At 44.0% G+C, this 27,815-nt stretch overlaps 1 protein-coding gene across 1 annotated transcript; it reads left to right on the forward strand.

Annotated features, from left to right (window-relative positions):
- Nucleotides 1–25,930, forward strand: FADS6 (fatty acid desaturase 6). Its single transcript, XM_056549741.1, has 6 exons — nucleotides 1–769; nucleotides 11,257–11,423; nucleotides 11,574–11,754; nucleotides 18,169–18,353; nucleotides 21,339–21,518; nucleotides 25,618–25,930. Exons 1-6 carry the CDS (start codon nucleotides 448–450, stop codon nucleotides 25,765–25,767), a joined length of 1,185 nt encoding a protein of 394 aa, XP_056405716.1. The 5' UTR covers nucleotides 1–447; the 3' UTR covers nucleotides 25,768–25,930.
- The last annotated feature ends 1,885 nt before the right edge of the window (nucleotides 25,931–27,815 follow it).

Here is a 27,815-nt window from a genome sequence, read left to right on the forward strand (position 1 = left end):
TTTTATTGTAAGGAATTATATTGGATATCACATTCCCTTTCATGCACTCTAACAAACTGTAGGAATGGTCCAGGTTGCACATATTTAATGTCCACCCCTCCAATTTAACCTCATTGAGATAGCCAGCCAAAGTTATTGGAGAAAAGTCTGCCTAGGAATTGTGGTCCTTGCACATATTATCAAAATACTTACAGATAAAAACATTTTATAGAGCAACCTTTTCAAAAAGGGTGATCTTTTGGAGATGTGTCTCTGTATAACAATACATTCTTTTTTGCTTTTTGACTCAAAGTCATTTTCATGTTTTATTTCAGTAGACTTTACTTGAAGACATTTGAGGCCAAGTTGCAACATTCACCTGTCAGTAAACTTCGATGACGTGACATAAACCAGGGAGGGAGTGTTTGTTACATTTTGTGTCTTTGTTGTTTTTGCCTCGAAAAAAAAATGGATGATGAGGTGGAAGAGCTTAACTCCCGGCAAGTCAATAATCTATGTCTTCAGGCATCCAAAATGGAAGAATCAGAGGCGAGTCTCTCAGATGAATGCTTACTGATCCATAGAAAAAGGAGGGACAAACAGCACTCACCGGACTGTGGCACAGACTCTATAAAGGATCAGTTGTGGAAATCTCCAAATACAGATGAAGATGACAGGATGCAGGAACTTTCTCAGGTGGTGCATAAAGTATGGAAAAACAGCAGTTGGTGGGAGAGGTATGGAACAGATTGGAGTATATTTGGACTGGCATTCTGCATGTTACCTGTTGGTAAGTAACACCACACAAATACTGGTAATATAAAGATACAGAAAAGTATTTATAAAATTAAATATTTTTTATATTACATAGTTACATAGTTAGTATGGTTGAAAAAAGACATACGTCCATCAAGTCCAACCAGGGAATTTAAGGGAAGGGGGTAAGGGGAGAAGGGGAAGGGATGTACCAACCTTGTGACAAATAAATTCTTGGCACAGTTTATTTTTTTTTTATATGTAAAAGGTATCTGCTTACTGCTCATTGTCTGGGCATGCTGAAAATTCTTTCTTATGAGCTGATTTTTTTATTAGCAGCTTAGTGTGTCTTTAAAGTGTAATGCGTTGGTTAGGGTGGGGGAACACGAGCAGCTCTATTCACTTTTAACTTTGCCTGGCAGATATATATAATATCAGAGGCAGGTAATTATGGTCCGCTTGTGAATAGCATCTATTCTAATATGGGATATATATATATATATATATATATATATATATATATATATATATATATCCTCTCCTGGCTTTCTGTTTATAAATTGATATATATATGCATTTATGGACTGAGTTATATGTACATATGAAATGATTTATGCATCTTATGCACCCAAAATTGTGCTCTGCCTAAAATCAGTTTTCTGTTAGCTATAGTATAGTATTATTTATGGGCCCAATGCATTCATTGTTAACACAATGCAATACATTTTTTGCATACATTTTTACTTGTATGACTAAAATCTAGGTGTGTATGTATACATAAATTGTAGTGTGAAGCTGTACATCATGGAATTTTAATACAGTATAACGAACGTATAAGTCCAAGTTATGTTTACTTATTTGATGGCAAGTACTTGTAGGTGTCTTTATTTTCCTTAGTGTACGTGTCATTTCAAAAGTTTTCAAAAGATTTGTGACAAGGTGCCATATAGCACAGCGGGGTCAAGACATATACCTATATATTGGGCCCCAGCAGCTCTTCTATATGGCTTGTCCCTCGCAGCACAATATGGCTTGCCCTGCTGCAATATTTTATATGTCTTTTCCCCCGCTGTGCAATATGGCTATGCAGTCAGTGCGATCGTGATTACATTGTGCCGGCGGGCCTGGGGAAGCAGGCGGCATCGCGCAGCGTTCCCCGGCCAGCCAGAAGCATTGCTTTAAACAATGCTTTGCACATATAGCACCGTGGGGGGGGGGGGGGGGGGCAAGCCAAATTGCGCTGCGGGTGACAAGCCACATAGAAGAGCTGCGGGGGGCCAGACATATTGCTATATGTCTTGCTCCCGCTGTGTTATATGGCTTGCCCCCGCTGCGCTATATGTGGAAAGGATTGTTTAAAGCAGTGTGTCTGGCCGGCCTGCACATTATAATTACAATGGCACTGACTGACTTTAAAAAACCTGCTGGAAGCCCTGAATGTCCCCTTTGTTCTGGCCATTCAGAGCTCCCAGCGGGATATTTGAAAATTAAAGTAAAAGACGCATGATACATCGCAGGGGAGTGGAGCATTCTGCCCGCTCCCCTGGTTAATAGCTTATGATCGCATGGAGTCTCAGAAGTGAGACCCTGTGCCATCTGTCCCTCAGCCCCTGTACTACTAACCCCAACATGGAACAGGCCCTGTTCCATGATGGGGATAGTAGTATAGGCACTAATGTAGCCTCCCCAGCCACGCACAGACTCCCGAAGCCAGGGAAACTACTACTCCCATCTTGGAAACAAGTCTGTAGTAGTCCCGTAACACTGCAGGAGTCTATTGCTTTCACCTCTTCTGAGCATGCTCAGAAATATAAACGGTTCAAAAACTGATTTTAAAAACTGGGTGCAAACTGATGACATTAATAGCTCATCCATTTGCTATAGACTTCAATTAGAGATGAGCGAACTTTTCAAAAATTTGATTCGGACGATTTTCCGAATTTTTCTAAAAATTGTTTCGATCCAAATTTATTTGTGGCGAATCTATATTAAAAACGGCTATTTATGACCTACAGAGAGCCTCAATAGGGGTATAGAACACTTTGCAGTGTTCTAACATGCATATGGAGTGTGCTGGGGTAGTGAAATAATACTGTTATTCAGAATAACATGCAGATAACCGGCATCGCTTTTAGAATTACTGCAGCAGAGCGGCACAATAATAGGGACTGCAGGTGGCATTAGTATGAGGAGACCATATAGTGGCTGAATGACACAGCATGGAGGTTTTGGCAACATGAGGAGACCATATAGTGGCTGAATGACACAGCTTGGAGGAGGCTGTAGCATGAGGAGACCATATAGTGGCTGAATGACACAGTGTGGAGGTGTTGGCAGCATGAGGAGACCATATAGTGACTGAATGGCACAGCCAGGAGGTGGCAGCAGCACGAGTAGACACTAGGCCTTCACAATCCCTAAGATTAAAAGATTAATTCAGAAATTTAAACCAAAGACTTTGGATAGCTAGTGCTACCTACCATAACAAAATTTTTATTCCCAGACCCAGGCCTAGCAGCAGTATCAGTAAACCATATATTGCCTGAATGACAGCCTGGAGTTGGCTGAAGCATGAGGAGACCCCAGGGCTTCACGATCCCCCCCCCAAAAAAACACAAGAATTTTTGAAATTTAAAATGAAGATTTTGGATAGCTAGTGCTACCTACCATAACAACATTTTTATTCCCAGACCCAGGTCCAGCAGCAGCATCAGTAAACCATATATTGCCTGAATGACACAGCCTGGAGTTTGCTGAAGCATGAGTACACACCAGGGCTTCACAATCCCCAAGAAAAAACACAAGAATGTTTTAAATTTAAAATGAAGATATTGGATAGCTAGTGCTACATACCATAACAAAAATGTTATTCCCCAACCCAGGCACAGCAGCGGCATCAGTAAACCATATATTGCCTGAATGACACAGCCTGGAGTTGGCTGAAGCATGAGGAGACCATTGAAATGTATGATTTTTTTATTTAAATTTAAGATTCTAAAATTTAAATTAATGATTTTAAAATTGAGCTTTTAACTCCCAAGTTTTAGTGTCCCGGACCCCGGCGTGTGGCTATAAAGGGCCAAATTTAACAAGCCCCCACAGGGCTCATGTGGCCATGAGATGTAGGCGCAAAGTCTCCATTGCCCTGACCAGCCATTGTTTCCAACACTTTCCGCCAAGGCAAACCATGTGAAGAACAGCGTGACACTGTCGTGCCCTGCTGAAGGGCCACTGAGACTTGTCCAGGCAGTGGAGGCTGAGGACACGGTGGAGGATGAAGAGGTGCAGTCGCACACTGTCACAGGACCAACGCGCTGACAGAGTGGAGCAGGAAGCAGCATGAGTACACAAGAGGGGTTTACAACCCCTAAAATTAAAATGTGAATATTGAAATCTCTATTGAAGATGCATGTTAGGTAGTGCTACCATCCAAAAATGTAAGGCCCAAGCCCAGAAGCATCAGTGAGCCAAGTAGTTCCTGAAAGACACAGTCAGGAAAAGGGATCAGCAGTACACCAGAGGATTTCATAACCCCTAAGATTGAAAGATCAATGTTGAAATCTCAATTAAGCATGTAAGTAAGGTAGTGCAAAACATCCAAAAATGTAAGGCCCAAGCCCTGAAGCATCAGAAAGCCAAGTAGTTCCTGAAAGACGCAGGAGCAGGCATCAGCAGTACCCAAGAGGGTTTCATAACCCCTTACATTGAAAGATCAATGTTGAAATTTCTATTAAGCATGTATTTAGCTAGTGCTAAACATCCAAAAATGTAAGCTCCAAGCCCAGAAGCATCAATAAGCCAAGTAGTTCCTGAAACACACAGAAGCAGTCAGAAGCAGGCATCAGCAGTACACCTGAGGGTTTCATAACCCCTTTACATTGAAAGATCAATGTTGATATTTCTATTAAGCATGTATTTAGCTTGTGCTAAACATCCAAAAATGTAAGGCCCAAGCCCAGAAGAATCAGTAAGCCAAGTAATTCTTGAAAGACACAAGAACAGTCAGGAGCAGGCATAGGCAGTACACCAGAGGGTTTCAAAACCCCTTACATTGAAAGATCAATCTTGAAATCTCAATTAAGTTAACATTGATGTTAGCTAGTGCTACCAGAACATATTTGGAGTTAATATCCCAGTCCCACTAGCATCAGAAAACAATATATTGGCTGAATGACACAGCCTGGAGGTGGGGAAAGCATAAGGAGGCCATGTAGTGTCTGAATGGTACAGCCTGAAGGTGGCTGAAGCATGAGGAGACCATTGAAATACAAGAATTTTAAATAAAAATCTATGATTTTGAAATTGAGGATTTTGAAATGGAACAATTAACAGCTTTAAAACAGGGTTAGATACATTCCTGGAACAAAATAACATTAATGCTTATGCAGAATTATAAAACTACATCCCTTCCCCTTATCCCCTTACACCCTTCCCTTCAATGCCCTGGTTGGACTTGATGGACGTATGTCTTTTTTCAACCATACTAACTATGTTACTTTTAACTCCCAAGTTTTAGTGGCCCGGGCCCCGGCGTGTGGGTACAAAGGACCTAATCTAACAAGGAGTCCCATGTCACATGTCAGCACAATGTCAGAGCCTGGAGGTGGCATCAGTAGGAGGAGACCATATAGTGTCTGAATGGCACAGCCTGGAGTTGGCTGAAGCATGAGGAGACCCCAGGGCTTCACAAAAAATGTCAGAATACCACCTGTCATTCAAAATAATAAAATGATAGATACATTCTCTGAAGAAAAGGCTCCATCATTAGGTGACAATATGAGTATTGTGTGTCCCAGTGACATAAGCTCATGGGAGAAACAGGAAAACATGATACATCTTAATTCTGTAACTGAAGAACCACAACAAAGAATGAACGACTTAAAGCCTACTGGAACTGAGGAACTTCAAAATGGTAAATCTACCACCTGGGATAGTCAGTCAATTCCAACAGCCAGTGGTCAATATCCACAGTTCCCTGTTTCTGCAAGTCCTTGGCAATATTCCTTTTATTGCTGGTCTGGTATCAATATGGCAATAATGATGGGAGAGTATATATTGCCTGACTGACACAGCCTGGAGTTGGCAGAAGCATAAGGAGACAAAATAGTGGCTGAATGAAACAGCCTGGAGGTGGCAGCAGCAGCATCAGGTGTCCTGAAAGTGACCCGGTGACAGAGTGGTGCGGTGGGTGGCAATACCAGTACCCGGTGAGGAGGGTGGCTGGAATGTTTGTAACTGGGGAGCAGTGTCTTAAATCTGTTTGGCACTATCCATATTTGTGCAGTGTTGGTGTAGCACCATGGTCAATCTCCTCTGATGCATCTGGCATTGGTGGGTGGAAATCCTGGCTGATCCATGCCTGATTCATCTTCACAAAGGTCAGTCTCGCCACATTTTTCGTGGACAAACGAGTTCTCCTTGGGGTGACTATGGCCCTCGCCACACTAAACACCCGCCCTAATGCCACACTACTGGCCGGGCAGGACAGCTTTTCCAGGGCAAACTCTGCAAGTTGCGGCCACAAATCAAGTTTGGCTGCCCAGAAGTCCAGCAGATCTTCAAGGTGTGTTGGCATGGGCATGTCAAGGTATGCCACCACCTGCTGGTTCAGGTCCTGCTCCAGGTCTGCCTGCTGCTGATGAGTTGCTTCACTATGTTTGTGAAGAAAGCTACTCATCAGCAACTGTAGACTCAGGCTTCTGCTGCTGATGGAGCTGGTACTGCTCCTGCCACCCTGGTCCAATAAGATGGAGAACCAGAAGTCATCCCGCTGCCAAATGGTGACCATTCGGCTGTCACTATGCAAGCAAGTGAGCATGCATCGTGCACTATTTTTGCAAGTGACTCGGAGGTACTCCCTGCCTCCATCTCCACTGCATACTGCCACGGTGTCTGTGTCCTCTGTCTAACCTTCCTCATAACCCTCTAGCTCCTCTAGTTCATCATGCTCCTCCTCCTCCAGTTAAGCCCCCACAGGGATCATGTGGCCGTGAGATCTCCATTGCCCTGACCAGCCATCATTTTCAACACTCGTTGTAGGAAATGAAGCAGTGGAATGACGTAGTTCATCCCGTAATCCTGGCGATTTATGTATAATGTGACTTCCTCAAAGGGCCGGAGCAAACGGCAGGTGTCACGTATGAGCTGCCACTGGTTCACATTGAAGTTACACACGAGATTACCCTATCCGCTTGGATCATCAAGAAATCGGTGATGGCTTTTCTCTGTTCGTACAGTCGGTCCAACATAGACAGGGTGAAATTCCAACGTGTGGCAACGTCACAAATCAGACTATGTTGGGGGATACCATTCTGATACTGCAGCTCAAGGAGGGTGTGCTTTGTGGTGTACGAGTGGCTGAAGTGCATGCAAAGTTTCCTTCCCATTGTTAGGATATCTTGCAAATGGGGGGAACAGTTCAGGAGCTGCTTGACAACCAGATTTAAGAAGTGTGCCATGCAGGGCGCATGGGTCACCCTTCCTTGTTGCAGTGCGGCCACGATGTTCTTCCCGTTATCGGTCACCATGGTTTCCATTTCCAGTTTTCATGGAGTAAGGTATGCTCCGATTTCTTTACAAAGGACTTTTAGCAGTTCATCCCCTGTGTGACTCTTTCCGCCAAGGCAAACCATGTGAAGAACAGCCTGACACCGCCGTGCCCTGCACACATGGTATAATGAAGGGCCACTGAGACTTGTCCGAGCAGTGAAGGCTGAGGACACGTTGGAAGATGAGGAGGCGGAGTTGCACACTGTCACAGGACCAACGGGCTGACAGCATGGAGGAGGAAGCGGCGTGACCTGTCCAAATTGGGGTTGTGGCTTTGCAGGAACCACATTCACCCAGTGAGCCATAAAGGACATGTATTTTCCCTGACCATAGTTACAGCTCCTGACGTCGGTGCTGCCGTGCACTTTGGTATACACTGACAGGCTCAAGGACTGGCCCACCTTCTTTTCCACAAAATTGTGCAGGGCTGGTACTGCCTTCTTCACAAAGAAATGACGGCTTGGTACTCCCCACCTCGGCTCGGCACAAGCAATCAGTTCTCTGAAAGGTGCAGAGTCCATACTTGAAAAAGGAGGGACTGCAGCACCAGCAACTTAGACAGGAGCACATTCAGCTTCTGGGTCATTGCATGAGTGGGCACATACTGTTGTCTCTTGGACATGGCTTTGTGGATGGATTGTTGGCGGAATGTCTGACTAAACGTGGGAGAAGCAGGAGCATCTGGAGCGACAGAAGGAGGGTATGACACACAGCTACCTTTCGGCTGAGATGGTGTAGCCTTGGCTGGCTGAAGGAGGGAGCGGCTGTCCACTTGGTGATGCAGCAGGCTGGACCACTACATCGGAGCCACGGTTCTCCCAGGCCGCTTTATGGTGGCCAAGCATGTGTTGATGCAGGGCCGTGGTGCCAACATTGGGACCCTGGCCACGCTTCACCTTCAGCCAACATCTTGCATGTGGCTATGTGAACCTCCTCCGGAAGGCTTGATGAAAAACTGCCACACCGCCGAGTAGCTGATTTTCCCACCAACAGTCCGCACTAATTGACTGCTACTGCCGCCGTCTCCAAGAAACCCTGTTCCACTACCTCCCGGAAAGGTAGGCTGCCACGAAGCAGGTGGTCTCCCCCGGGCATGTTTGGCTCCAGAATTTCCACTTCTGCCACCACTCTGACTGCCAACCATGCTACTGCCTTGCTGGCTCAGCTGCTGCCTCATGGGCAACTCTCTTTTCCTTATGATGATGAAGCCCTTTCTGCACCCGGCTCCCAATTGCGATCAGCTTCATCATCATTCCTCAACAGTGTCTGCTTCAGGACCCTGAACCCTGGCAACACTGCCTCCCACGTCACTCTCCTCATCACTACTTGCCGCCTAGCAAAGGAAGCGGCGAATGTTTCCTTTCCTTCTTGACTGGGCAGTAGCGGCTGACTGTCCTCTATTAGATCGTCCTCAGTGAATAGGGGAGCTGAACCCACAGCATATTATACTTCTGTAGGAGAGGGAACAGCATAGTACAGAGGCAATGGGAGGACAGGGACTGCTCCCAGGCCATGCCAACTGAGGGTTGTGTCTGAGGAACCCAACGACTGTTGACTGGGGGTGTCAGATATCACTTGTGAGGAAGTGGATGACCGCGTTAACCAATCGACGATGGCAGATGGGTTACTGGTCGAGTCATGACCGCTAGCTGATAACGGGAGCTCAGGCCTCTCGCTGCGACTCCTGCTGCCACTCGCCCCTAGTCTGCTGCGACCTCTGCCTGAAGGACTTAGGCCTCTGCCACTCCTCTGTGCACGTCCTGGCACTTCTCTGCCTGACATACTTATTGCGTATATGAGGGGAGTACAATACGCTTCACTACTCTTAAAACAGTATTTGTCTTGAACAGCAGTAGGTGAATACTTTTGGCTGTCCTTTTACAGTATGTAGGCCTTTGACAGATTAACAGGTACAAAATGGTACACTACTTAGATGTACATATGCGGTATGCACTGATGAGGGCAGAAAAATGCACTACAACACGCATTAAAAACTCTGTATTTTTGTAAAAATCCAGCCGGTGAGTACTAGTGCTTGGACTTTCACAGTATTTAGGCCCTTGACAGATTAACAGGTACAATATGGTACACCACTTAGATGTAGGTATGTGGTATGCACATATGAGGGCAAAGAAATGCTCTACAGTACACTTGGAAAACGTATTTTCATGAAACAACTGCCAGTGATTAGTTTTCCCTGGCCTTTAACTGTATGTAGGCTTGTTACAGATTAGCAGATACAAAAAAGTACACTACTTAGATGTAGGTATGTGGTATGCACGTATGAGGGCAAAAAAATGTGCTACAGTACACTTGGAAAACGTATTTTCATGAAACAACAACCAGTGATTAGTTTTCCCTGGCCTTTCACTGTATGTAGGCTTGTTACAGATTAACAGCTACAAAAAAAGTGCACTACTTAGATGTAGGCATGTGGTATGCACGTATTAGGGCCAAATAATGCGCTACAGTACACTTGGAAAACTTATTTTTGTAAAACACCAGCCGGTGATTATTTTTGCCTGGACTTTCCCAGTATCTAGACTTGTTACAGATTTACAGATACAAAATAGTAGACTGCTTTGATGTAGGTATGTGGTATGCACATATGAGGGCAGAAAAATGCTCTACAGTCCACTGAAAAAACTTATCTTTGCACGGCAGCATGACACAGTGCAGCACCACAGAAAAAAACAAAACAAAATTGCACTTTGTCACAGAGTATTAAGAATGGTGTGAACTGCTGGTTATTATACCATCCACAGACTAGTATAAGCAGCTGATGATTTCTTGTGGAAAAAATACACAGAATTGCGCTGAAAAATCATTCCTGCCTCCTGTGATATGGTTCATGAAGTTAAGGCAGCTTGTTGATATGTATGAGGCAATGAAAAGTTATCTGCCCCTCTCTGATAAAATGCTGAATAAAGTGACTGGGAGGTTAATGGCTGGCGTGAAAATCCTTCTCAGTGAGAACAAGCAAAGCACTGCACTGCTCTCTGTCCACAATGCTGCTGTGACTAGCAGTTGGCAGTGGAACGCTGCGGTATGATCAATTCAGCATGTCTGTGTAACACACAGAGACACGCAGCCGTCCTCTCTCTCTGCAGTGAATGGCATGAAATGAGCAGTTGCAAAATGGCTGCCGACTATTTAGGGCTGTGACATCACAGGGGTCAATGAATACTGATAGGCTGCATCCTGCCTGTAATTCAGGATCATCCCACCTACCTCCCTTCCCACCATCCCCTGCCCCATGTACTGACATGTAGATCCGCCATTTTAGGGGTCCTGGAGCATGAAACACTTTAAAATGGAGTTTAATGAAGTGATTTGCACGATAAAATCACGGCGTTATTCGCATTCGTTGCAAATCGAATAAATCCTGAAATTCGTAAAAAATTCGGGTTCGTCTGCTTCAATTCGATCATCTCTAACTTCAGTGTAAATTTTAAAGGAATCATTTTTAAACAGTTTTTTTACGGAGAAAAACACTGCTGGGGGATGATTTACAGACCATTAATATAAATGGCACTAGCATTAATGCACTGGCTTTCCAAGTTACTATGTGAGCAGAAATGAATTAATCAGCAGTAACACAACCAGGAAGGGGTTACACTAAGCACTGGACAGTGTAGATCAATGGGAGGAGGCAGATAAGCTCACAGATTGCAGGTATATATTGCAGGCTTGCTCTCCCCTTTCTTTTACAAAATATCAGCTTAGCCATTCCCCTACTTCCTGTGTCCTGTCCTGGTCTCTCTGTTACTAGAGCTAAACTGAGTCGTACAACAAGCAGGGAACAGCAGAAAAGTGAGACACCTAGTGGACAAGATTTTAGAGATTTTTTTAATGTGATTTGCAAATAGAGGAAAGTTGTTAGAAACTAAAAGCTTTTTAACTTCTTGAATGCAAAACTTTTCAACTGCCTTTGTATTATCAGATTGTTACATGCTCATATTCTTTTTGTAGGTTTCCTGTGCCTGAGATCCCAAAGCCTTTTCTTGTGTGCAGTGGGCATTTTTTTACTTGGACTGGTTCATTTTGTCTTCACAATTAAAGGGAGTCATATGTCAAGTCATCGCACACTGTGCCAGTCTCGCACCTTGGGCAAGTTTTGGGCCACGTTCTTCGCTGAGGTACAAGGAGTAATAAAGCAGAAAATAAATATTTAGTAAGACATGTGACATGCAATAGTCATCTGCAAACTGTTATTGTGTGTTGAGGTGTTTAAGTGAGAGTCTTGAATGCTCCATCACAGAGATGTAACATATTTAAATATATTTTAGGTGTGTTCATGTGTACCACTTCAATGTGGAGAAGAAGGGCATGTGAAATTACATCATGGTTACACAAACATTATTGGTTTAGGGGACTCCAGCATCTGGAAGGTTCCATACCTTAGTTGTGGCATCTATATGTTTGTGGCACCACTGTTGCTACCTATCGTCACAGTTTTTGTTGGATTAAGTAAGTATAAATGTACTTGAAATATCTGTTATTTAATCACATACATAAGAATATAAAACACATCCCACAACTCCTCTGTTAGCAGTTATAATATTCAGGGGTCACATCTCTTCTTCCCCAGCGGTAATCACATTCAGGGCTCACATCGCAACCCCAGCAGTAATCACATTTAGGGCTCACATTTCCTCTTTCCCCAGCAGTATTCACATTCAAGGCTTACATCTTGTGCCCAGCAGTATTCCCATTCAAGGCTTACATCTTGTGCCCAGCAGTATTCCCATTCAAGGCTTACATCTTGTGCCCAGCAGTATTCCCATTCAAGGCTTACATCTTGTGCCCAGCAGTAATCCCATTCAAGGCTTACATCTTGTGCCCAGCAGTATTCACATTCAAGGCTTACATCTTGTGCCCAGCAGTATTCCCATTCAAGGCGTACATCTTGTGCCCAGCAGTATTCACATTCAAGGCTTACATCTTATGCCGAGCAGTAAGCACATTTGGGGCTCACATCTTATTCCCAGAAGTAAGCACAAGGCTCACACCTCATCCCTTCCAACAGTAATCATTGCACAAATCTTATTCCCTCCCTTCAGCAGGAAATATAGAACAGCAAGCAACCCACTCTACATAGGCTGATAGGGGACAACGTGGACAATATCTTTTAACAGATGTGCCTAACATGCAAGTGTCTACTAGGGATTCAGGTACCTTATATATGTATGTATCCCTAGCATCCTGGCAGTAGCACAACAATGGGGTGAAGCTCCACCTCTGTGCACTTGTAGGTCAATAGGAATCTTTAATGATCCAATTAATTAAATATATACCCCCAAAATATAAACCCTCAAAAGGGTATATAAACCCCCATTTTTTTTTTTTGTACTATGAAAAGGACTTTTTTCCTCCTCTAACCTTTTTTTCATCTCTCAGGGTTGGAGGCTTCAGCTCGGGGCTTATGTTTAGGAAGCTGAAGCCGCAGCGCTCTGCCTGCTCAGAGCTCCTTGCAGAGTCTCTGTCTGCTCTGAATTCTGATTAGCTGTTCTGTCAGCCCATAGGGGAGGTGCGCTCTCACTCTCCTAAATGCTGGCAGTGCGGGATCGGCGTGGTCAGTTCTAAACTTTTGCAGCGCTGCTTAAAGTTTATTCTATCTATCCCCTAGGTGGTCCTTAAGTTAGAATTTTGTGGTTTGGTCCACTAAGGGGATAAGATAACTTATAGTGGATAAGTTTTAGATTGTGGGGGGTCTGAGCGCTGGGGCCCCCCGCGATCTCCTGTATGGGGTCGTGGCAATGTACAGCAAAGGGGGCGTTCCATCACCGAATGATGCAGCAACCGACACGTCCCTCCATGAATCCCATAGAGATACATGGAGGGACGTGCCCGCTGTCGCATCATGCGGGGACGGAATGCCCCCTTTCCTGTACATTGCCACGGCCCCGTACAGGAGATCACGGGGGGTCCCCTTTAAATAATACTGTTATTCAGTATGACATGCAGATTAGAGGTGTCGCTATTAGAATCACTGTCGCAGAGTGACAGAGCCTGGAGGTGGCATCAGTATGAGGAGACCATATAGTGGCTGAATGACACAGCGTGGAGGTGGCGGCAGCATGACGAGACCATAATCTGGCAGAATGACACAGCCTTGAGTTGGCGGCAGCATGAGGAGACCATATAGTGCCTGAAAGACACAGCCTGGAGTTGGCGGCAGCATGAGGAGACCATATAGTGGCTGAATGACACAGCCTGGAGGTGGCATCAGCATGAGGAGAAAATATGGTGGCAGTATGAGACAGCTTGTAGCTGGCATCAGCATGAGGAGAACAAATGGTGGCAGTATGAGACAGCCTGGAGCTGACATGAGCATGAGGAGAACACATGGTTGCAGAATGAGACAGCCTGGAGCTGGCATCAACATGAGGAGAACATATGGTTGCAGAATGAGACAGCCTGGAGGTGGCATCAGCAGCATCAGGAGTCCTAAAAGTGACCCAGTGACAGAGTGGGGCGGTGGGTGGCAATACCAGTACCCAGACGAAGGTGGGTGAAAAACGGAGAACTTGGCTTATGTGTGGCATCAGAATAGTATCTGAGGAAGGTAGGCAGAAGAAAACTGTCTCTTTTGTAAAAGTGTTAGTGTGCACAAGTAAGGATTGAGGATATGCATTATGTAAAACTTAACTTTTAATACATTTTTTAGGATATAATATATGTAACCAAAATTTTTATTTTTATTTAACAAAAGGAAAGGTGTGCAAAAAACACCATGTGCATCAGAGTAGATTGACCATTGTGCCACACCAACACTTCACAAATATGGATATTTAATGTGCTGCTCCCCCAGTTACAGAAATTCATCCGCATCAGACCACAAATAAGTATTGAGGGATATGCTTTAGCTAAAACTTAACTTTTCTTAGGATAAAATATATGGACCCCAATATTTTTTATATCTAAGAAAAGGAAATGTGCCACCTACACCACCAATTATTGATGTGATACAAAGATGGAAGGGAACAATGTATAGTCCATTGTAACCGGTCAGGTTGAAAACTTCCCCTGTAAGGCCGTACTTTTGCACTATTAATTCCCTTCTTGGCTAGTGTTAATCACCCTAAAAAGGGCAGCCTCACACAGGAACCTCTCCCTATTTCCACCTACAAGCACTGCCATTTCTAAGGGTTTTAGGTGAAAATAGGGATTGGTTCCTGTGTGGGGCCGCCCTTTTTAAGACGAGTAACACTTTCCTTGAAAAGGTGGAAGGGAACAACGTATTGTCCATTGTAGCAGGTGGGGTAAAAACTTCCCCTGTAAGGCCCTACTCTCGCCCTATTAAATCCCTTCTTGGCAAGTGTTACTTGCCCTAAAAATGGCGGCCCCACACAGGAAACTCTCCCTATTTGCACCTAGAAACCCTGTGAAATAGCAGTGTTTGTAGGTGGAAATAGGGAGAGGTTCCTGTGTGGGGCCAACCTTTTTAGGGTGAGTAACACTTGCCAAGAAGGGAATTAATAATGCGAGAGTAGAGTATACAGGGGAAGATTTTACCCCCACCTGTTACAATGGACCATACCATGTTCCCTTCCCCGTTTGCATAACATCAATACTTGGTGGTGTAGGTGGCACATTTCCTTTTCTTAGATATAAAAAATATTGGGGTCCATATATTTTATCCTAAGAAAAGTTAAGTTTTAGCTAAAGCATATCCCTCAATACTTATTTGTGGTCTGATGCAGAGGAATTTCTGTAACTGGGGAGCAGCACCTTAAATATCCATATTTGTGAAGTGTTGGTGTGGCACAATGGTCAATCTACTCTGATGCATCAGGCATTGGTGGGTGGAAATCCTGGCTGATCCATGTCTGATTCATCTTCACAAAAGTCAGTCTCTCCACATTTTTCATGGAAAGACGAGTTCTCCTTGGGGTTACTATGGCCCACGCCGCATTAAACACCCGCTCTGATGGCACACTACTGGCCAGGGAAGACAGATTTTCCAGGGCAAATCAGACTATGTTGGGGGATACAGTTCTGCATTTCAAGGAAGGTTTGCTTTGCGGTGTACAAGTGGCTGAATTGCATGCAAAGTTTCCTTCCCATTCTTAGGTTGTCTTGCAGATGGGCGGGAACACTTTAGAAACCGCTTGACAAGCAGATTGAACACTTGTGCCATGCAGGGTGCATGTCTCAGGCTTGCTTGTCGCAGCACAGACAAGATGTTCTTCCCGTTGTAGGTCACCATGGTTCCCATTTCCAGTTTTCCTCCCATGTGACTCCGTTCGTCAAGGCAAACAATGTGAAGAACAGCGTGACACCGCCGTGCCCTGCACACATGGTATGCTGAAGGAGCACTGAGACTTGTCTGTGCAGTGGAGGCTGAGGGCACGGTAGAGAATGAGGAGGCGGAGTCGCACACTGACACAGGACCAACGGCCTGAGAGTGTGGAGGCGGAAGGGGCGTGACCCAGTGGGCCATAAAGGACATGTATTGTCCTTGACCGTAGTTACAGCTCCACATGTCGGCGCTGCTGTGCACTTTGGTACACACCGACAGGCTCAAGGACTGGCCCACTTTCTGTTCCACAAAATTGTGCAGGGCTGGTACTGCCTTATTCGCAAAGAAATGACGGCTTGGGACTCTCCACCTTGGCTCGGCACAAGCCATCAGTTCTCTGAAAGGTGCAGAGTCCACCACTTAAAAAGGGAGGGACTGCAGCACCTGTAACTTGGACAGGAGCACATTCAGCTTCTGGGCCGTTGGATGAGTGGGCGCATACTGTTGTCTCTTGGAGATGGCTTCGCCGATGGATTGCTGGCGGAATGACTGGCTCGAAGTAGGAGGAGCAGGAGCATCTGGAGCGACAGAAGATGGGTATGACAGACAGCTCCCTTCGGCTGAGGTGGTGGAGCCTTGGCTGGCTGAAACAGAGAGTGGCGTGCCACTGGGTGATGCAGCAGGCTGGACCACCGCATCGGAGCCAGGGTTCTCCCAGGCTGCTTTAAGGTGACGCTGCATATGTTGACGCAGGGCCGTGGTGCCAACATTGGGACCCTGGCCACGCTTCACCTTCTGCCTACACATCTTGCATGTGGCCAGGTTAACATCCTCCGGATGCTTGATGTAAAACTGCCACACCGCCGAGTAGCTGATTTTCCCCCAACAGTCCGCATTGATTACCTGCTACTGCCGTCGACTCCAGAAACCCCTGTTCAACTACCTCCTGGGAAGGTAGGCTGCCGCGAAGCAGGTGGTCTACCCCGGGCAAGTTTGGCTCCAGACTTCCCACTTCTGCCACCTTGCTGGCTCAGCTGCTGCCTCAAGGGCAACCTGCAACCCTGATGATGATGAAGCCCCTTCTGCACCCGGCTCCCAAGTGCGATCGGCTTCATCATCATCGAGTTGTGTCTGCACGTCACTGATGTCCTCCTCAGGTTCCTCAACAGTGTCTTCTTCAGGAGCCTGAACGCTCGCAACACCGCCTCCCATGCCACTCCTCATCACTACTTGCCCGCCTAGCGGAGAAAGCGGCGGATGTCTCCTCCACTTCTTGGCTGGGCAGTAGCTGCTGACTGTCCTCTAGTAGATTGTCCTCACTAAATAGTGGAGCTGAACCCATAGCATATGATACTTCTGTGGGGGAGGGAACAGCATATGACAGGAATGGGAGGACAGGGACTGCTCTCGGGCCATGCCAACTAAGGGTTGTGTCTGAGGAACCCACGACTGTTGACTGGGGTGTCAGATGTCACTTGTGATGAAGTGGATGACCGAGTTAACCAATCGATGATGGCAGATGCGTTGCTGGTCGAGGCATGACCACTAGCTGATACCGGGAGCTCAGGCCTCTTGCTCTTCCTGCTGCCACTCACCCCTAGTCTGCTGCAAACTCTGCCTGAGGAATCTGCCACTCCTCTGTCCACGTCCTGGCACTTCTCTGCCTGACATAATTAGTGTGTATATGAGGGGAGGACAATACGCTCCACTACACTTAAAACAGTATTTTACTACAACACCAGCAGGTGTGTACTTTTGGCTGGCCTTTCACAGTAAGTAGGCTCTTAAGACTTTAACAGGAACAAAATCTGAATTCACCTATGTACGCACAGGTTGCACTTAATAGAGGACAATACGGTACGCCACACAACCTGTATTAGGCACTAATAGCAGGTGATTATGGCTTTTAGTGCTCTGCTCACCCTAACTGGCTGGCTACTATTAGCTTTTCAGTTGTTGTACACACCATTGCTGCAGCACACAGTTGCTGTGTAGCACACCCAAAATTGCACTCTCTCAATCTCTCTCCCTTCCCTATCAGTGCTTCTATTCTGGATTTGGCCTTGAGGGGAATCGCTGATGTAAAAATGCTTTTATGTGCAACACACACTGCTCTCTGTCCCTCTCTCTCTGCAATAGAGCGCTGATGTGACTTGCCGCAAGATGTCTGCCGATTATATAGGCAGAGGTGTCTGGCTGCTGATAGGCTGCATGCTGCATGTGATTCAGGGTCATCCTGCCTACCTGTGTTCCCGCCTTCCCAGAGTTCCTTGCCCCATGTCCTGAGTTGTGGAACCACCATCTTAGATGCCATGGAGCCTGAACTGCATAAGAGTTTAATGAAGCGATTCTTGTGATCGAATCGCGTCGATATTCGGATTTGTTGCAAACTGATTTTTTCATGAAATTTATAACTAATTCGGATTTGGCAGATTCGATTTGCTCATCCCTAAATAACACCTCTCAATATTATAGAGATAAATATATCGATTTTTGTAACTATATCTGCCATCTCTCATGGTAGAGCGATCTAAATTTTGACTACTCTTTCCTGTATTAATGAACTATCCATATATGTTCCCAGGTCTGTTGTACATACATGATTATATAAACATTTGTCTTTTTTTTTATATTTTCAGAATATGTGACTCAGATGCCATTAGTCCCAGCACTGCGCAGTCTTTTCTGTATGGTTTTCGGATTGTGGAGTAACTTCCAGTTGCTTGTAAATGTCTCAGGCTTGAGTTATTCATCAGCACTTGGGTGCATGTTTCTCTCCAGAGCTCTGTTAGCCATACCATTTATACATGTTAATATATTTCAGGTAATATTCAGCATGTATGGATAAATGATATATGAGACAACACAATTGATAGCTACCTTAAAGGGGTTAGCCAGGTTTTCAGTACTTATGAGCTGCTGAAGTTGAGCTGTTCTTTTCTGTCTAAGTGCTCTCTGATGACACCTGTCTTGGGAACTGTCCAGAGTAGAAGCAAATCCCCATAGCAAAGCTCTTCTACTCTGTGCAGTTCCCGAGACAGAGGTGTCAGCAGAGAGCACTGTTGTCAGACAGAAAAGAACAACTCAACTTCAGCAGCTGATAATTATTGGAAGGATTAAGATTTGTTAATAGAAGTTATTTACAAATCTGTTTAACTTTCTGGAGCCAGTTGATATATAAAAATTTTTATTTTTCCTGGAATACCCCTTTAATTCTCAGTGAATCTTTTACAGTGTCACAATATGCCCTTCTGACTGTCCTAGGGAGCCGAGCCATGTCTGGCCACTTGTGTTGAGGCAGAATGTTGATGAAGTGGCCTATTTATTCATGTGGCTGTCTAATCAAATGTATATTCTCTGCCCTCCATGTGTGCTCTGTAAACACTAAAAACACTGGAGGTGAGAATCAGGATACTATATGTCATTTGCAGTGCTATTGCTTTGACAACAATGAAGCCTGATAAATTAAAGTACACATACAAATTAGAATAAAGTTGATGAAAACAGATTGTCTACATCAAAATGATAATTTTTAGAATTGTAACAATGAATGATCATTTTAGCTGGCAGGCTGTTATGGCCTAGAAAGAAGTAGACTGTTTTTGAAATTTATTTAGGAAATCTTTCTCATCCAGGAGAGATTTTTTTGATCCTCGAACCATCTTTCTGGAAAGTATGTGCTCATAAAATTACCATAACGTTCCCATAATATTTTCAGGAAAGCTAGCTTTAACAACTGTAATGGCCAGTATGGACTAAAATGTGTTACTGTAACTACAAGAAGATCATTTATCACAGTAATGTTAGTTGAACAGTCATTCAACCATCAACCTACTTTTATATATTGTGTATGGCCAGCTTATAGGGAACCGGTCATTACTTTCATGCTGCCCAACCCATGAGTTATCAGGACAGTCCTTATTGGCTTCTACCCACTCTACCAGCATTAATTGAGTTAATAGGGTTTGATCAATCAAGGCTGGTGGGGAGGGGAAAAACCAGTGCAGAATGTCCTGATGACTCGTGGTTCAGGAAGCATTAAAGTGATAACACATTTTTTATATTCTGGAGTTCTCCTTTAAGGACACCCCTTAAAGGGGTACTCCTGTGGAAATCATTAAAAAAAAAAAATTTCAAATCAACTGGTGCCAGAAAGTTAAGCAGATTTGTAAATTACTTCTATAAAAAATCTTAATCCTTCCAGTACATTTTAGGGGCTGTATACTACAGAGGAAATGCTTTTCTTTTTGGATTTCGCTACTGTCACGACCACAGTGCTCTCTGCTGACCTCTGCTGTCCATTTTAGGTACTGTGCAGAGCAGAATATGTTTGCTATGGGGATTTCCTCCTGCTCTGGACAGTTCCTAAAATGGATGGACAGTAGAGGTCAGCAGAGAGCACTGTGGTTGTGACAGAAGAGAAATCCAAAAAGAAAAATATTTCCTCTGTAGTATACAGTCCTAAAAAGTACTGGAAGGATTGCAGTGTTCATGATGTCACACCACACCCCTTCCATACATGTCTATGGGAGGGTGCTATGTGCATGAACGCTACAGAGCTAGCTCGGGGATGGGGGGTCCCAGTGGCTGGACCCAACTCTGCTGGGATCAGACATGTTATCCCCTATTCTTTGGTCCCACGGTTTTACCGCAGTGGTCCCAATCAGCTCCGATGAGCTGCCGGGATTATTTTAGATGCCAAAATCAACTTTGATCGTGGCATCTAAGGGGTTAATGCTTGGCATCACCAGGATTGGTGATGTCCGGTATTAGCCACGGGTTACGGCGGCTGATAGCCGTCGGGACCACCCTGCTATGACGTGGGGTCAGCTCCCGACCCCGCATCATAGAAGGGGAGCGGGATGAGGGCGTACAGGTATGCCCTTCGTCCTTATGAAGTTAAAAATTCGGCCCAGTTGCCAGCAAAAAATAAATAAATAAATAATATCTTACCTCCCACCACTCCCTTAAAGAGGTTATCCACATAAAGTGATTTAAGTGCCTACCTGCCAGACAGAAATGGACATGCTTAGGAAGGATCTTTGGATTAAATAGCTATGTTGTGAGATTACCATAATGCGGAGGCCATCTTTTTGTGAACTGGCTATTTCCTGAGTTTGTTCTCACAAACTACAAATCCTATAGTTCCTTGTTTGTAAGTGTGAGGTCATTTTCTTCCTTCCACTCATCAACCACCCCACCCATTGAAACACATCTGTGATCTTCAATGCAATAGACCAGTGTTTTCTGGGTGCCTTCAGCTGCTGCAAATAATTGCAGAATGATCTCCCACCCAGCGGTCGCTCCACCTATCGAAGCAAATACAGGCTTCCTCTGAACACCTGACTAGTGATGTAATGTCTCTCACCGCATTGCTATCAGTTTTTTTATTTTTATGTTTTTTAGGCCAGCAGCTGGGCAAGATTTTAAATGATAAGTTCTATTGTGGAGTACCCCTTTATGAAGTATAACGAAAGAAAATTATTTTTTCATGTATTATTATTATTTATACGTAGAGATCTTACAAAATGTATATAGGGAAAGGGTTGAAGTATAATCTTTTTGCAGATGACTAAGTGTGACATTGAGGAGTGTGCTACAATTGTAGTGAAGTCAATTGCACACTATTTTTTTCTATTATTTAATTTATTTACCAATTACCTTAGTCATGCTATAGTAAGCTATAAAACTTCTAATCTCTATAAAGCTCCTCATTGTTCATTTATAATTTGGGGGTGGAGAGGGGTGGAGAGCTGTGTAAACTAAATGTGTTCATTCTTTTTGTATGTTTCATTTTGCCTCCACCTAGCACATTGGTCTCCCAATGTTTTCCCTATCAAATCGGCCACGTCGCCTTCAACTAATGACTAATGCAGTACTAAACCTGCCCCGAAACGTCATTCTGGATTGGACGTTTGGACACTCCCTCATCAGTTGTCATGTGGAACATCATCTTTTCCCACATCTTTCCGACAATATGTGTCTTAAGGTCAGAAACAATTAAATTTTAGCCATAAAGGCACAATTCATAGTAGCACGTGCTGTACATAGATATAATAGTACTGTATATACCGTATTTATCGGCGTAAAACACGCACTTTTTAGGCTAAAATTTTTAGCCTAAAATCTGTGTGCGTGTTATACGCCGATACACCCCCAGGAAAGGCAGGGGGAGAGAGGCCGTCACTGCCCGCTTCTCTCCCCCTGCCTTTCCTGGGGTCTAGAGCGCTGCTGTCGGCCCTTCTCACCCCCTGGCTATCGGCGCCGCTGCCCGTTCTGTCCCCCTGACTAACGGTGCCGGCGCCAATAGCAAGGGGGAGAGAAGCGTGGGGACACGCTCCCCTCTTTCTCAGGTCCAGTCGTCCGGACCTGAGGAAGAGGGGAGCGTGTCCCCTCGCAACGCGTAGTCCCTGCATAGTCTCAAATAAAGGGTTTCTTTTACTTTATCACCGGCTCCTGACTCAATTCCTCAGCAGCCGCACGAGTGAGCGCCAGGATCGGATTCCTTTTTACCGCTACTGCTTGCTTCTTAATTTTAATGGCACACCTGCAGTGTGTGCCTACAAACAGTGCCTGTGCTGTAATTAAAAACTCTTCACAGAGCCCCGCCAACCTGTTTCATCACAGATGTGACGTCTTCAGAGGTTATGGGGCAAAACAATTTGGAGCATACAGCAGCTGATAAGTACTGGAAGGATTAAGATTTTTTATTGGAGGATTTTACAAATCTGTTTAACATTCTGTCACCAGTTGATTAAAAGAAAAATATTTTCCAGTGGAGTAACCCTTTAACATTAGTCAGTCTGGGACTCATCTACTTGTGTTAGTGGCCTTTTCCATGCACTAGCATTTATAACTTTATCTTCTACTGATCTGTTGTACCTGACCCTTGCATGTGACCTGACTATCCCTTTGCCTGACATTCTGTACTTTTACTGCCATCTAGGTTTCTGACTCTTGGATTGTCCCTGGCTTAAAATTTGTTTGCTGTATTGGTACCTTTTTGCCAGCTGTTGCTGACTATTTGACTATTTTTGAAGCCCCTGAACTTTGTCTATTGTAGGGACCATTGCCCAGTCGGGGGGCATCGTTTTAGGGAGGATAATTCAAATAGGTAGGGACAGTTATCTGGACTAGACTCATGGCTGCACTGCTCCCTACCTCAGAGGTGACAGTCAGTTTACAATATTTGGGGGGGGGGGGGGCTGAAGTGCTTCTTTCAGTACTGTTAACACCCATATCTTTATACATACAAATTGCACAAAGGATACTGTATATTTATTAGGCTTTGTTTACAATGGAGAAATGAGAGCCGTGACTGATCTTGACAAAACCCATAAACTTAAAATGGAGTCTTAGTTCCTTTGTCAGATAAAATATTTTAGTCAACAAAAATAGTACTGCAGGCTTTGATATTTTTGCCATCATAAAACCAGAAGCATGGGCAGAAAAAGAACAGATTAATACCACCCAGGTCTGCTCATGATGGATAACACATACTATTTTTATATATACTACAAATTGCAGGTATATAGCATCTCTATAATCAGTCACAACTCACAAGCACCAGTCATCCAAATTGTGTAAACCTCTGGGCAGCCATTTCCTTTAAGAGTATCTGTGTCCTTTAGATGCAGATGCACTTGAATAAAAAAGCAGAACAGGGAGCTGTCAGCTCCCTCCTCTGCTGCACATAGGCTGCAGGCACTTCTGGCTGGGATGGGAAGCCTGCACAGGTCAACATGATGAAATAATGTCATTAGGTTATTTTTTATTTTTTACATTTGCCCATGTGAGTAGGGAACATGAAAGGCATTATAACCAATTGTAGGGCAATAGGGAACTATCACTAATTGGGAGGGGCACCAAACTGTAACTGTACTGCAATAGCTTATATAAGGTCTACAGTGTGATTATAGATTAGACCCTGTAGAATACCAGTGTAGTACTGGTGTGTGGCAGCTGTATGCGCACTGTATGGTGATATTGTTGATTTTATTGGTCTTTGTAGTAGATATATATGGTTTTGCTATGGAGGAATTAAGTGCATGACTATTATTCAGAATAATGCTGTTTTTGATGGGGAGCATTATTTGGGGGCTGGGCTGATGTGATCTATTGGGGACAGACAGGGGCAGCCCTGCAAATATTTGAGGAAAAGCTCTCGGGGGTGGGGGGAGGGGGGGCTGAAAGTAAGAGCTGGTAAGAGGCCTATCCTTTATCACCTTCTTTAACTTGTCCCCGTGCCGTCGGGGTATAGAAGGAGTAACTTCTTGATACTGTGTGAAACTTGGTGAAGCTTCAGCGCTACCACGTATCTGCCTATTCTACAGACAGCCCTGCGCAGACAGGGAGAGTGGGCTAAGCACTGGGAGTTTCCAGCGCTGTCGAGCGCTGCAACTACGGCCAACACTGTGGATTTAATCTTTCAGCGCTATTTGCGCTAAATACCCTCACTGAGACTACAATTCACACCAATCATCACCTATAACAAATAGGACATTTGCAATTTACAGACTGTCCCACTGTGTTTACTATAGCACAGACCCTGTGTCCCAGCCACCTCACTAGTGCAATTTTAGCTAGCAATTGTGTTTTTATGTATTTTACATTTTATATATCATTTGTATTATATTGTGTGTTGTCCAAAGCAAGGGCCCTGCCAAGGACATCACCATTAAGTCATCAAGAGTATCATTGTTATTTTAAATAAATGTCCAATATTTGACACAAACCTCTTTTTCTCTCCTATTATTTCAATTCTTCTGATTTCTATAACCTTTTTTCCCCTAGCCTAGTCGGACTGCTCCATTTATTGTTAATTATTAGTATCTATAGGCACATCGGGTGTGTGCAATGCAGTATCCTCGGCCTGGGTCTTCATTTAAGTATTTTATGTAGAGCTCCCATCTCTGTATCTAACAACTGACTTATTACTGCCATACATACAAACAAAGACCAATAAGACCAATATTCCCACATAAATTGATCATATAGCAGTAGATAACAGCTGGATGCTAACAACCTGCTGACCGAAAGTGATTACTATGCAGTTCATGCACTGGATACTGTGCTTCTAGTGATTCACAGGTAACGTGTTCTCTGATCTGAGTTGCTTACTTTTCTTTTACTTCACTATTTGTCTTGGGCCATCTTGAAGACTTCTCCAGGCAACAACTAATCATATTTTAAGCTCCTTGTCTTAGCACAATCCTCACCTCTTTACAAACGTCCCATCTGTATTGCCTCACTTTGTGCCTCCATATATTAGGCCTGTCTATGCCCTCATACAGCAATAAGGTACCTCTATGCCCCAACATAGCAGATAGGCCTCCTTCATGCCTCCACATAGTAATAGCCCTCATATTGCATTAGGTCCTTACATCATCCTCCTATATTAGCAGGCAACCCTCGCACTTCCCCCTTGACTGTGTTAGCCAACTCATACTGCCCTTTTATAGAAAGAGACATCCTTACACTGCCCCCACAGTTAGTAATATGCCCCTTCTTTGCCCCCATATAGTAGAAGGCTCGTCGTACTGCCCCCATATAGTAGTAGGGCCCCTCACATTGTTCCCAAATAGTTTTAGGCCTCTTCTGTGTCCCACAAAGTATTAGACCCCCTCACATTGCCCCAATATAATGGCAGGACCCCTTCACATTCACTCATATAGTAGTAGGTCCCTTATGTTGTCCCCATATAATAGCAGCCCTGCTCAATTTGCCCCCATATAGTAGTATGCCCCTTACATTGTCCCTATATACTGGCAGGCCCCCTCATTTCGCCGCCATATATTATCAGGCCCCCTTACATTACCTGCATACTACCTAATACCCCTCCTATCTCCCCCCCCCCCCCCCCCCCCCCCAAAAGTTTATTTGCCCATGGGGACAGAGCTGATCTGATTTTTGGGTATAGGTTTCATTATATATTAAATACAGATATAGTGTAGTGATAAAACTGTATTCCATATATTTTTTGTTGGCAGAGCATATGCATAAGATTTATTTATTTATCTTTTAATAGTCCCTACCAATGGCCCTGTTTATACTTAAAGACTTACTTTTTTTTTCTTATGTTCTCACAGGTAAAGCCTTTGGTGTCTAAATATGTGTGTGATCACAATCTGCCCTACCACGAGGACACATATATGTCACGTCTTCAACTATTTCTGAGCAATTATAAAGAGCTTATGGTTCTTGCTCCACCCATTGCTCATCTGGTGGAATTTCACTGAGGTCCGTTTAGATCATATCTTAATCTTCATATATATATAATGCTCTACATTTCCTTACTGATAATATTCTGAAACACTAATGTGATGGTTCCTAGAGTCAACTTACCCCTTCGCTATTGTTGCTCCCAGAGGACTATGGCTATGGAAGAGTGACTATGGACTATGGAAGAGTGACTGAATGGAACTCGGACTAGCTTCAGGGGCAGGCATGGGTAAGACCAGGACTTTGATGGACTTTAGGACATCACTATTTCCACAGTTTGTGCCCCTCAGCTAATGTTGTCCAGTGACATCAAGCTCTTTGTTGGATATCTTATTAAAATACCTTCATTTGCTGTTTTCATGACACATTCTGCACACGGTCCACATTCTGCACAAGGCACTATATAGGGAGAGCTAATTACCTTCCAGACTTACTGTCACCTGTATTGTCTTTACTGCCCCTTCCTCCCTGTGATGTCTTTCCTATAAAAGGAGACACTGGTTCCTGAATAAAGAGAGATTGATTTTTATCCCTGAAGACTGGTGTTGCCTGGTTCTTTGGATAAGGGGATGCAATATTCTCTGGTTCTGCCTAGGGATATTGCCTGTGGTATCCTGAGGCTTGTCGTCTGGAAGGAGAAGTCACTATTGGCGGAGGGGGACACTGAGAGGTCCCTGGTCAGTCCATCACAACTAATTTTATATTTATTTATTTTGTATATTGTATTTTTTCACATGTGTGATCTTAAGAAATTAATGTATATACTGCATAGATAGTAAACCATTAAACCATACATTAACTGTAATTATAATTCAGTATGTAATAATCTTACTGGCCCAACCCTGTGCTTAAAATGCAATGAGATTAAATTATGATCTGTTAATTACATTGAAAAGAGTATTTAAATGAACTATAACAACCATGCAAAAAATTATACAAGCTTGACAAGGCATATGCACATAACTCCTTGCCACAGAACACCATCTTTAAATGGTGCAGTGGCACTGCAGGGGTATGAAGCGGGCTCAGAAGCTGAGATGGCATCATACCCGCTTGGTCCCAGCTGCTATCAGCAGCCAACATCTGTGGATATGATAACCGATCAGGCTGATGTCCGGTATTAACCCTTTAGATGCATGATCAAAGTTGATCACAGTGTCAAAAACTTCCAAAAACTACAGCCGGTAGCTCAGGGTAGCTGATCGGGACCATCGCAGGGAAATCACAATGTCCCGATCAGCTGTAAGGACCGAGGGAAGTCTCTAACCTGCTTTCCTGTTGTCTGATCGGCGCTCCTGGAGCCGATAACACTCATCAATGTTGTTCTATGGAACAGCATTGATCAGTGTATGCAACCTGAAGATTGCAAATTGTGAATAAAGTGTAAAAAATTATTAATAAGTTAATAAATATGAATATGCCCCATCCCCAATAAAGTTTAAATCACCCCCATTTCCCATTTTAAAAAAAATGTAATTATGTAAACAAAAATAAATATGGGTATCGCCGCAGCCGTAAATGTCCAAACTACTAAAATATTACATTAATTGGCATCAAAAGTAAAGGTTTGCATATTTTTGGTTGCTTCATATACCAGAAAAAAAAAATAATAAAAATTGATCAAAAAGTCCCATCAAAACAAACATGGTATCAGTAAAAACTAAAGACCAAAGTGCAAAAAATGAGCCCTCATATGTCCTAGTGTACGTAAAAATAGAAAACTTATGGGGGGACAGAAGATGACAATTTTAGGCATATTAATTATCGTACAAAAAATTATACGTTTTTAAAAGTAGTCAAATTTAACAAGTTAGGTATCAATGTAATCATATGGACCTACAGTATAAAGATAATGGCCCTGATTTATTAAGAGTGGAGTGTAGGTTTCTTTGTGGGTTTTAATTTCCTATACCGTATTTTTCGCCGTATAAGACGCACTTTTTCTTCCCCAAAACTGGGGGGAAAAAGTCGGTGCGTCTTATACGGCGAATACACCCCTATGGCGGCGGTCCCTGCAGCCATCAACGGCCGGGACCCGCGGCTAATACAGGACATCACCGATCGC

This window comes from Hyla sarda, chromosome 13 (genome assembly GCF_029499605.1).
Source record: "Hyla sarda isolate aHylSar1 chromosome 13, aHylSar1.hap1, whole genome shotgun sequence".
NCBI lineage: Eukaryota > Metazoa > Chordata > Amphibia > Anura > Hylidae > Hyla > Hyla sarda.

Bases quoted from the DNA above. Each gene is read 5' to 3' on its own strand.
- FADS6 (XM_056549741.1), top strand. From the start codon at position 448: ATGGATGATGAGGTGGAAGAGCTTAACTCCCGGCAAGTCAATAATCTA. The intron at 770-11,256 runs GTAAGTAACACC...TTCTTTTTGTAG, and splicing joins ATTCTGCATGTTACCTGTTG to GTTTCCTGTGCCTGAGATCC. The intron at 11,424-11,573 runs GTACAAGGAGTA...AATATATTTTAG, and splicing joins GGGCCACGTTCTTCGCTGAG to GTGTGTTCATGTGTACCACT.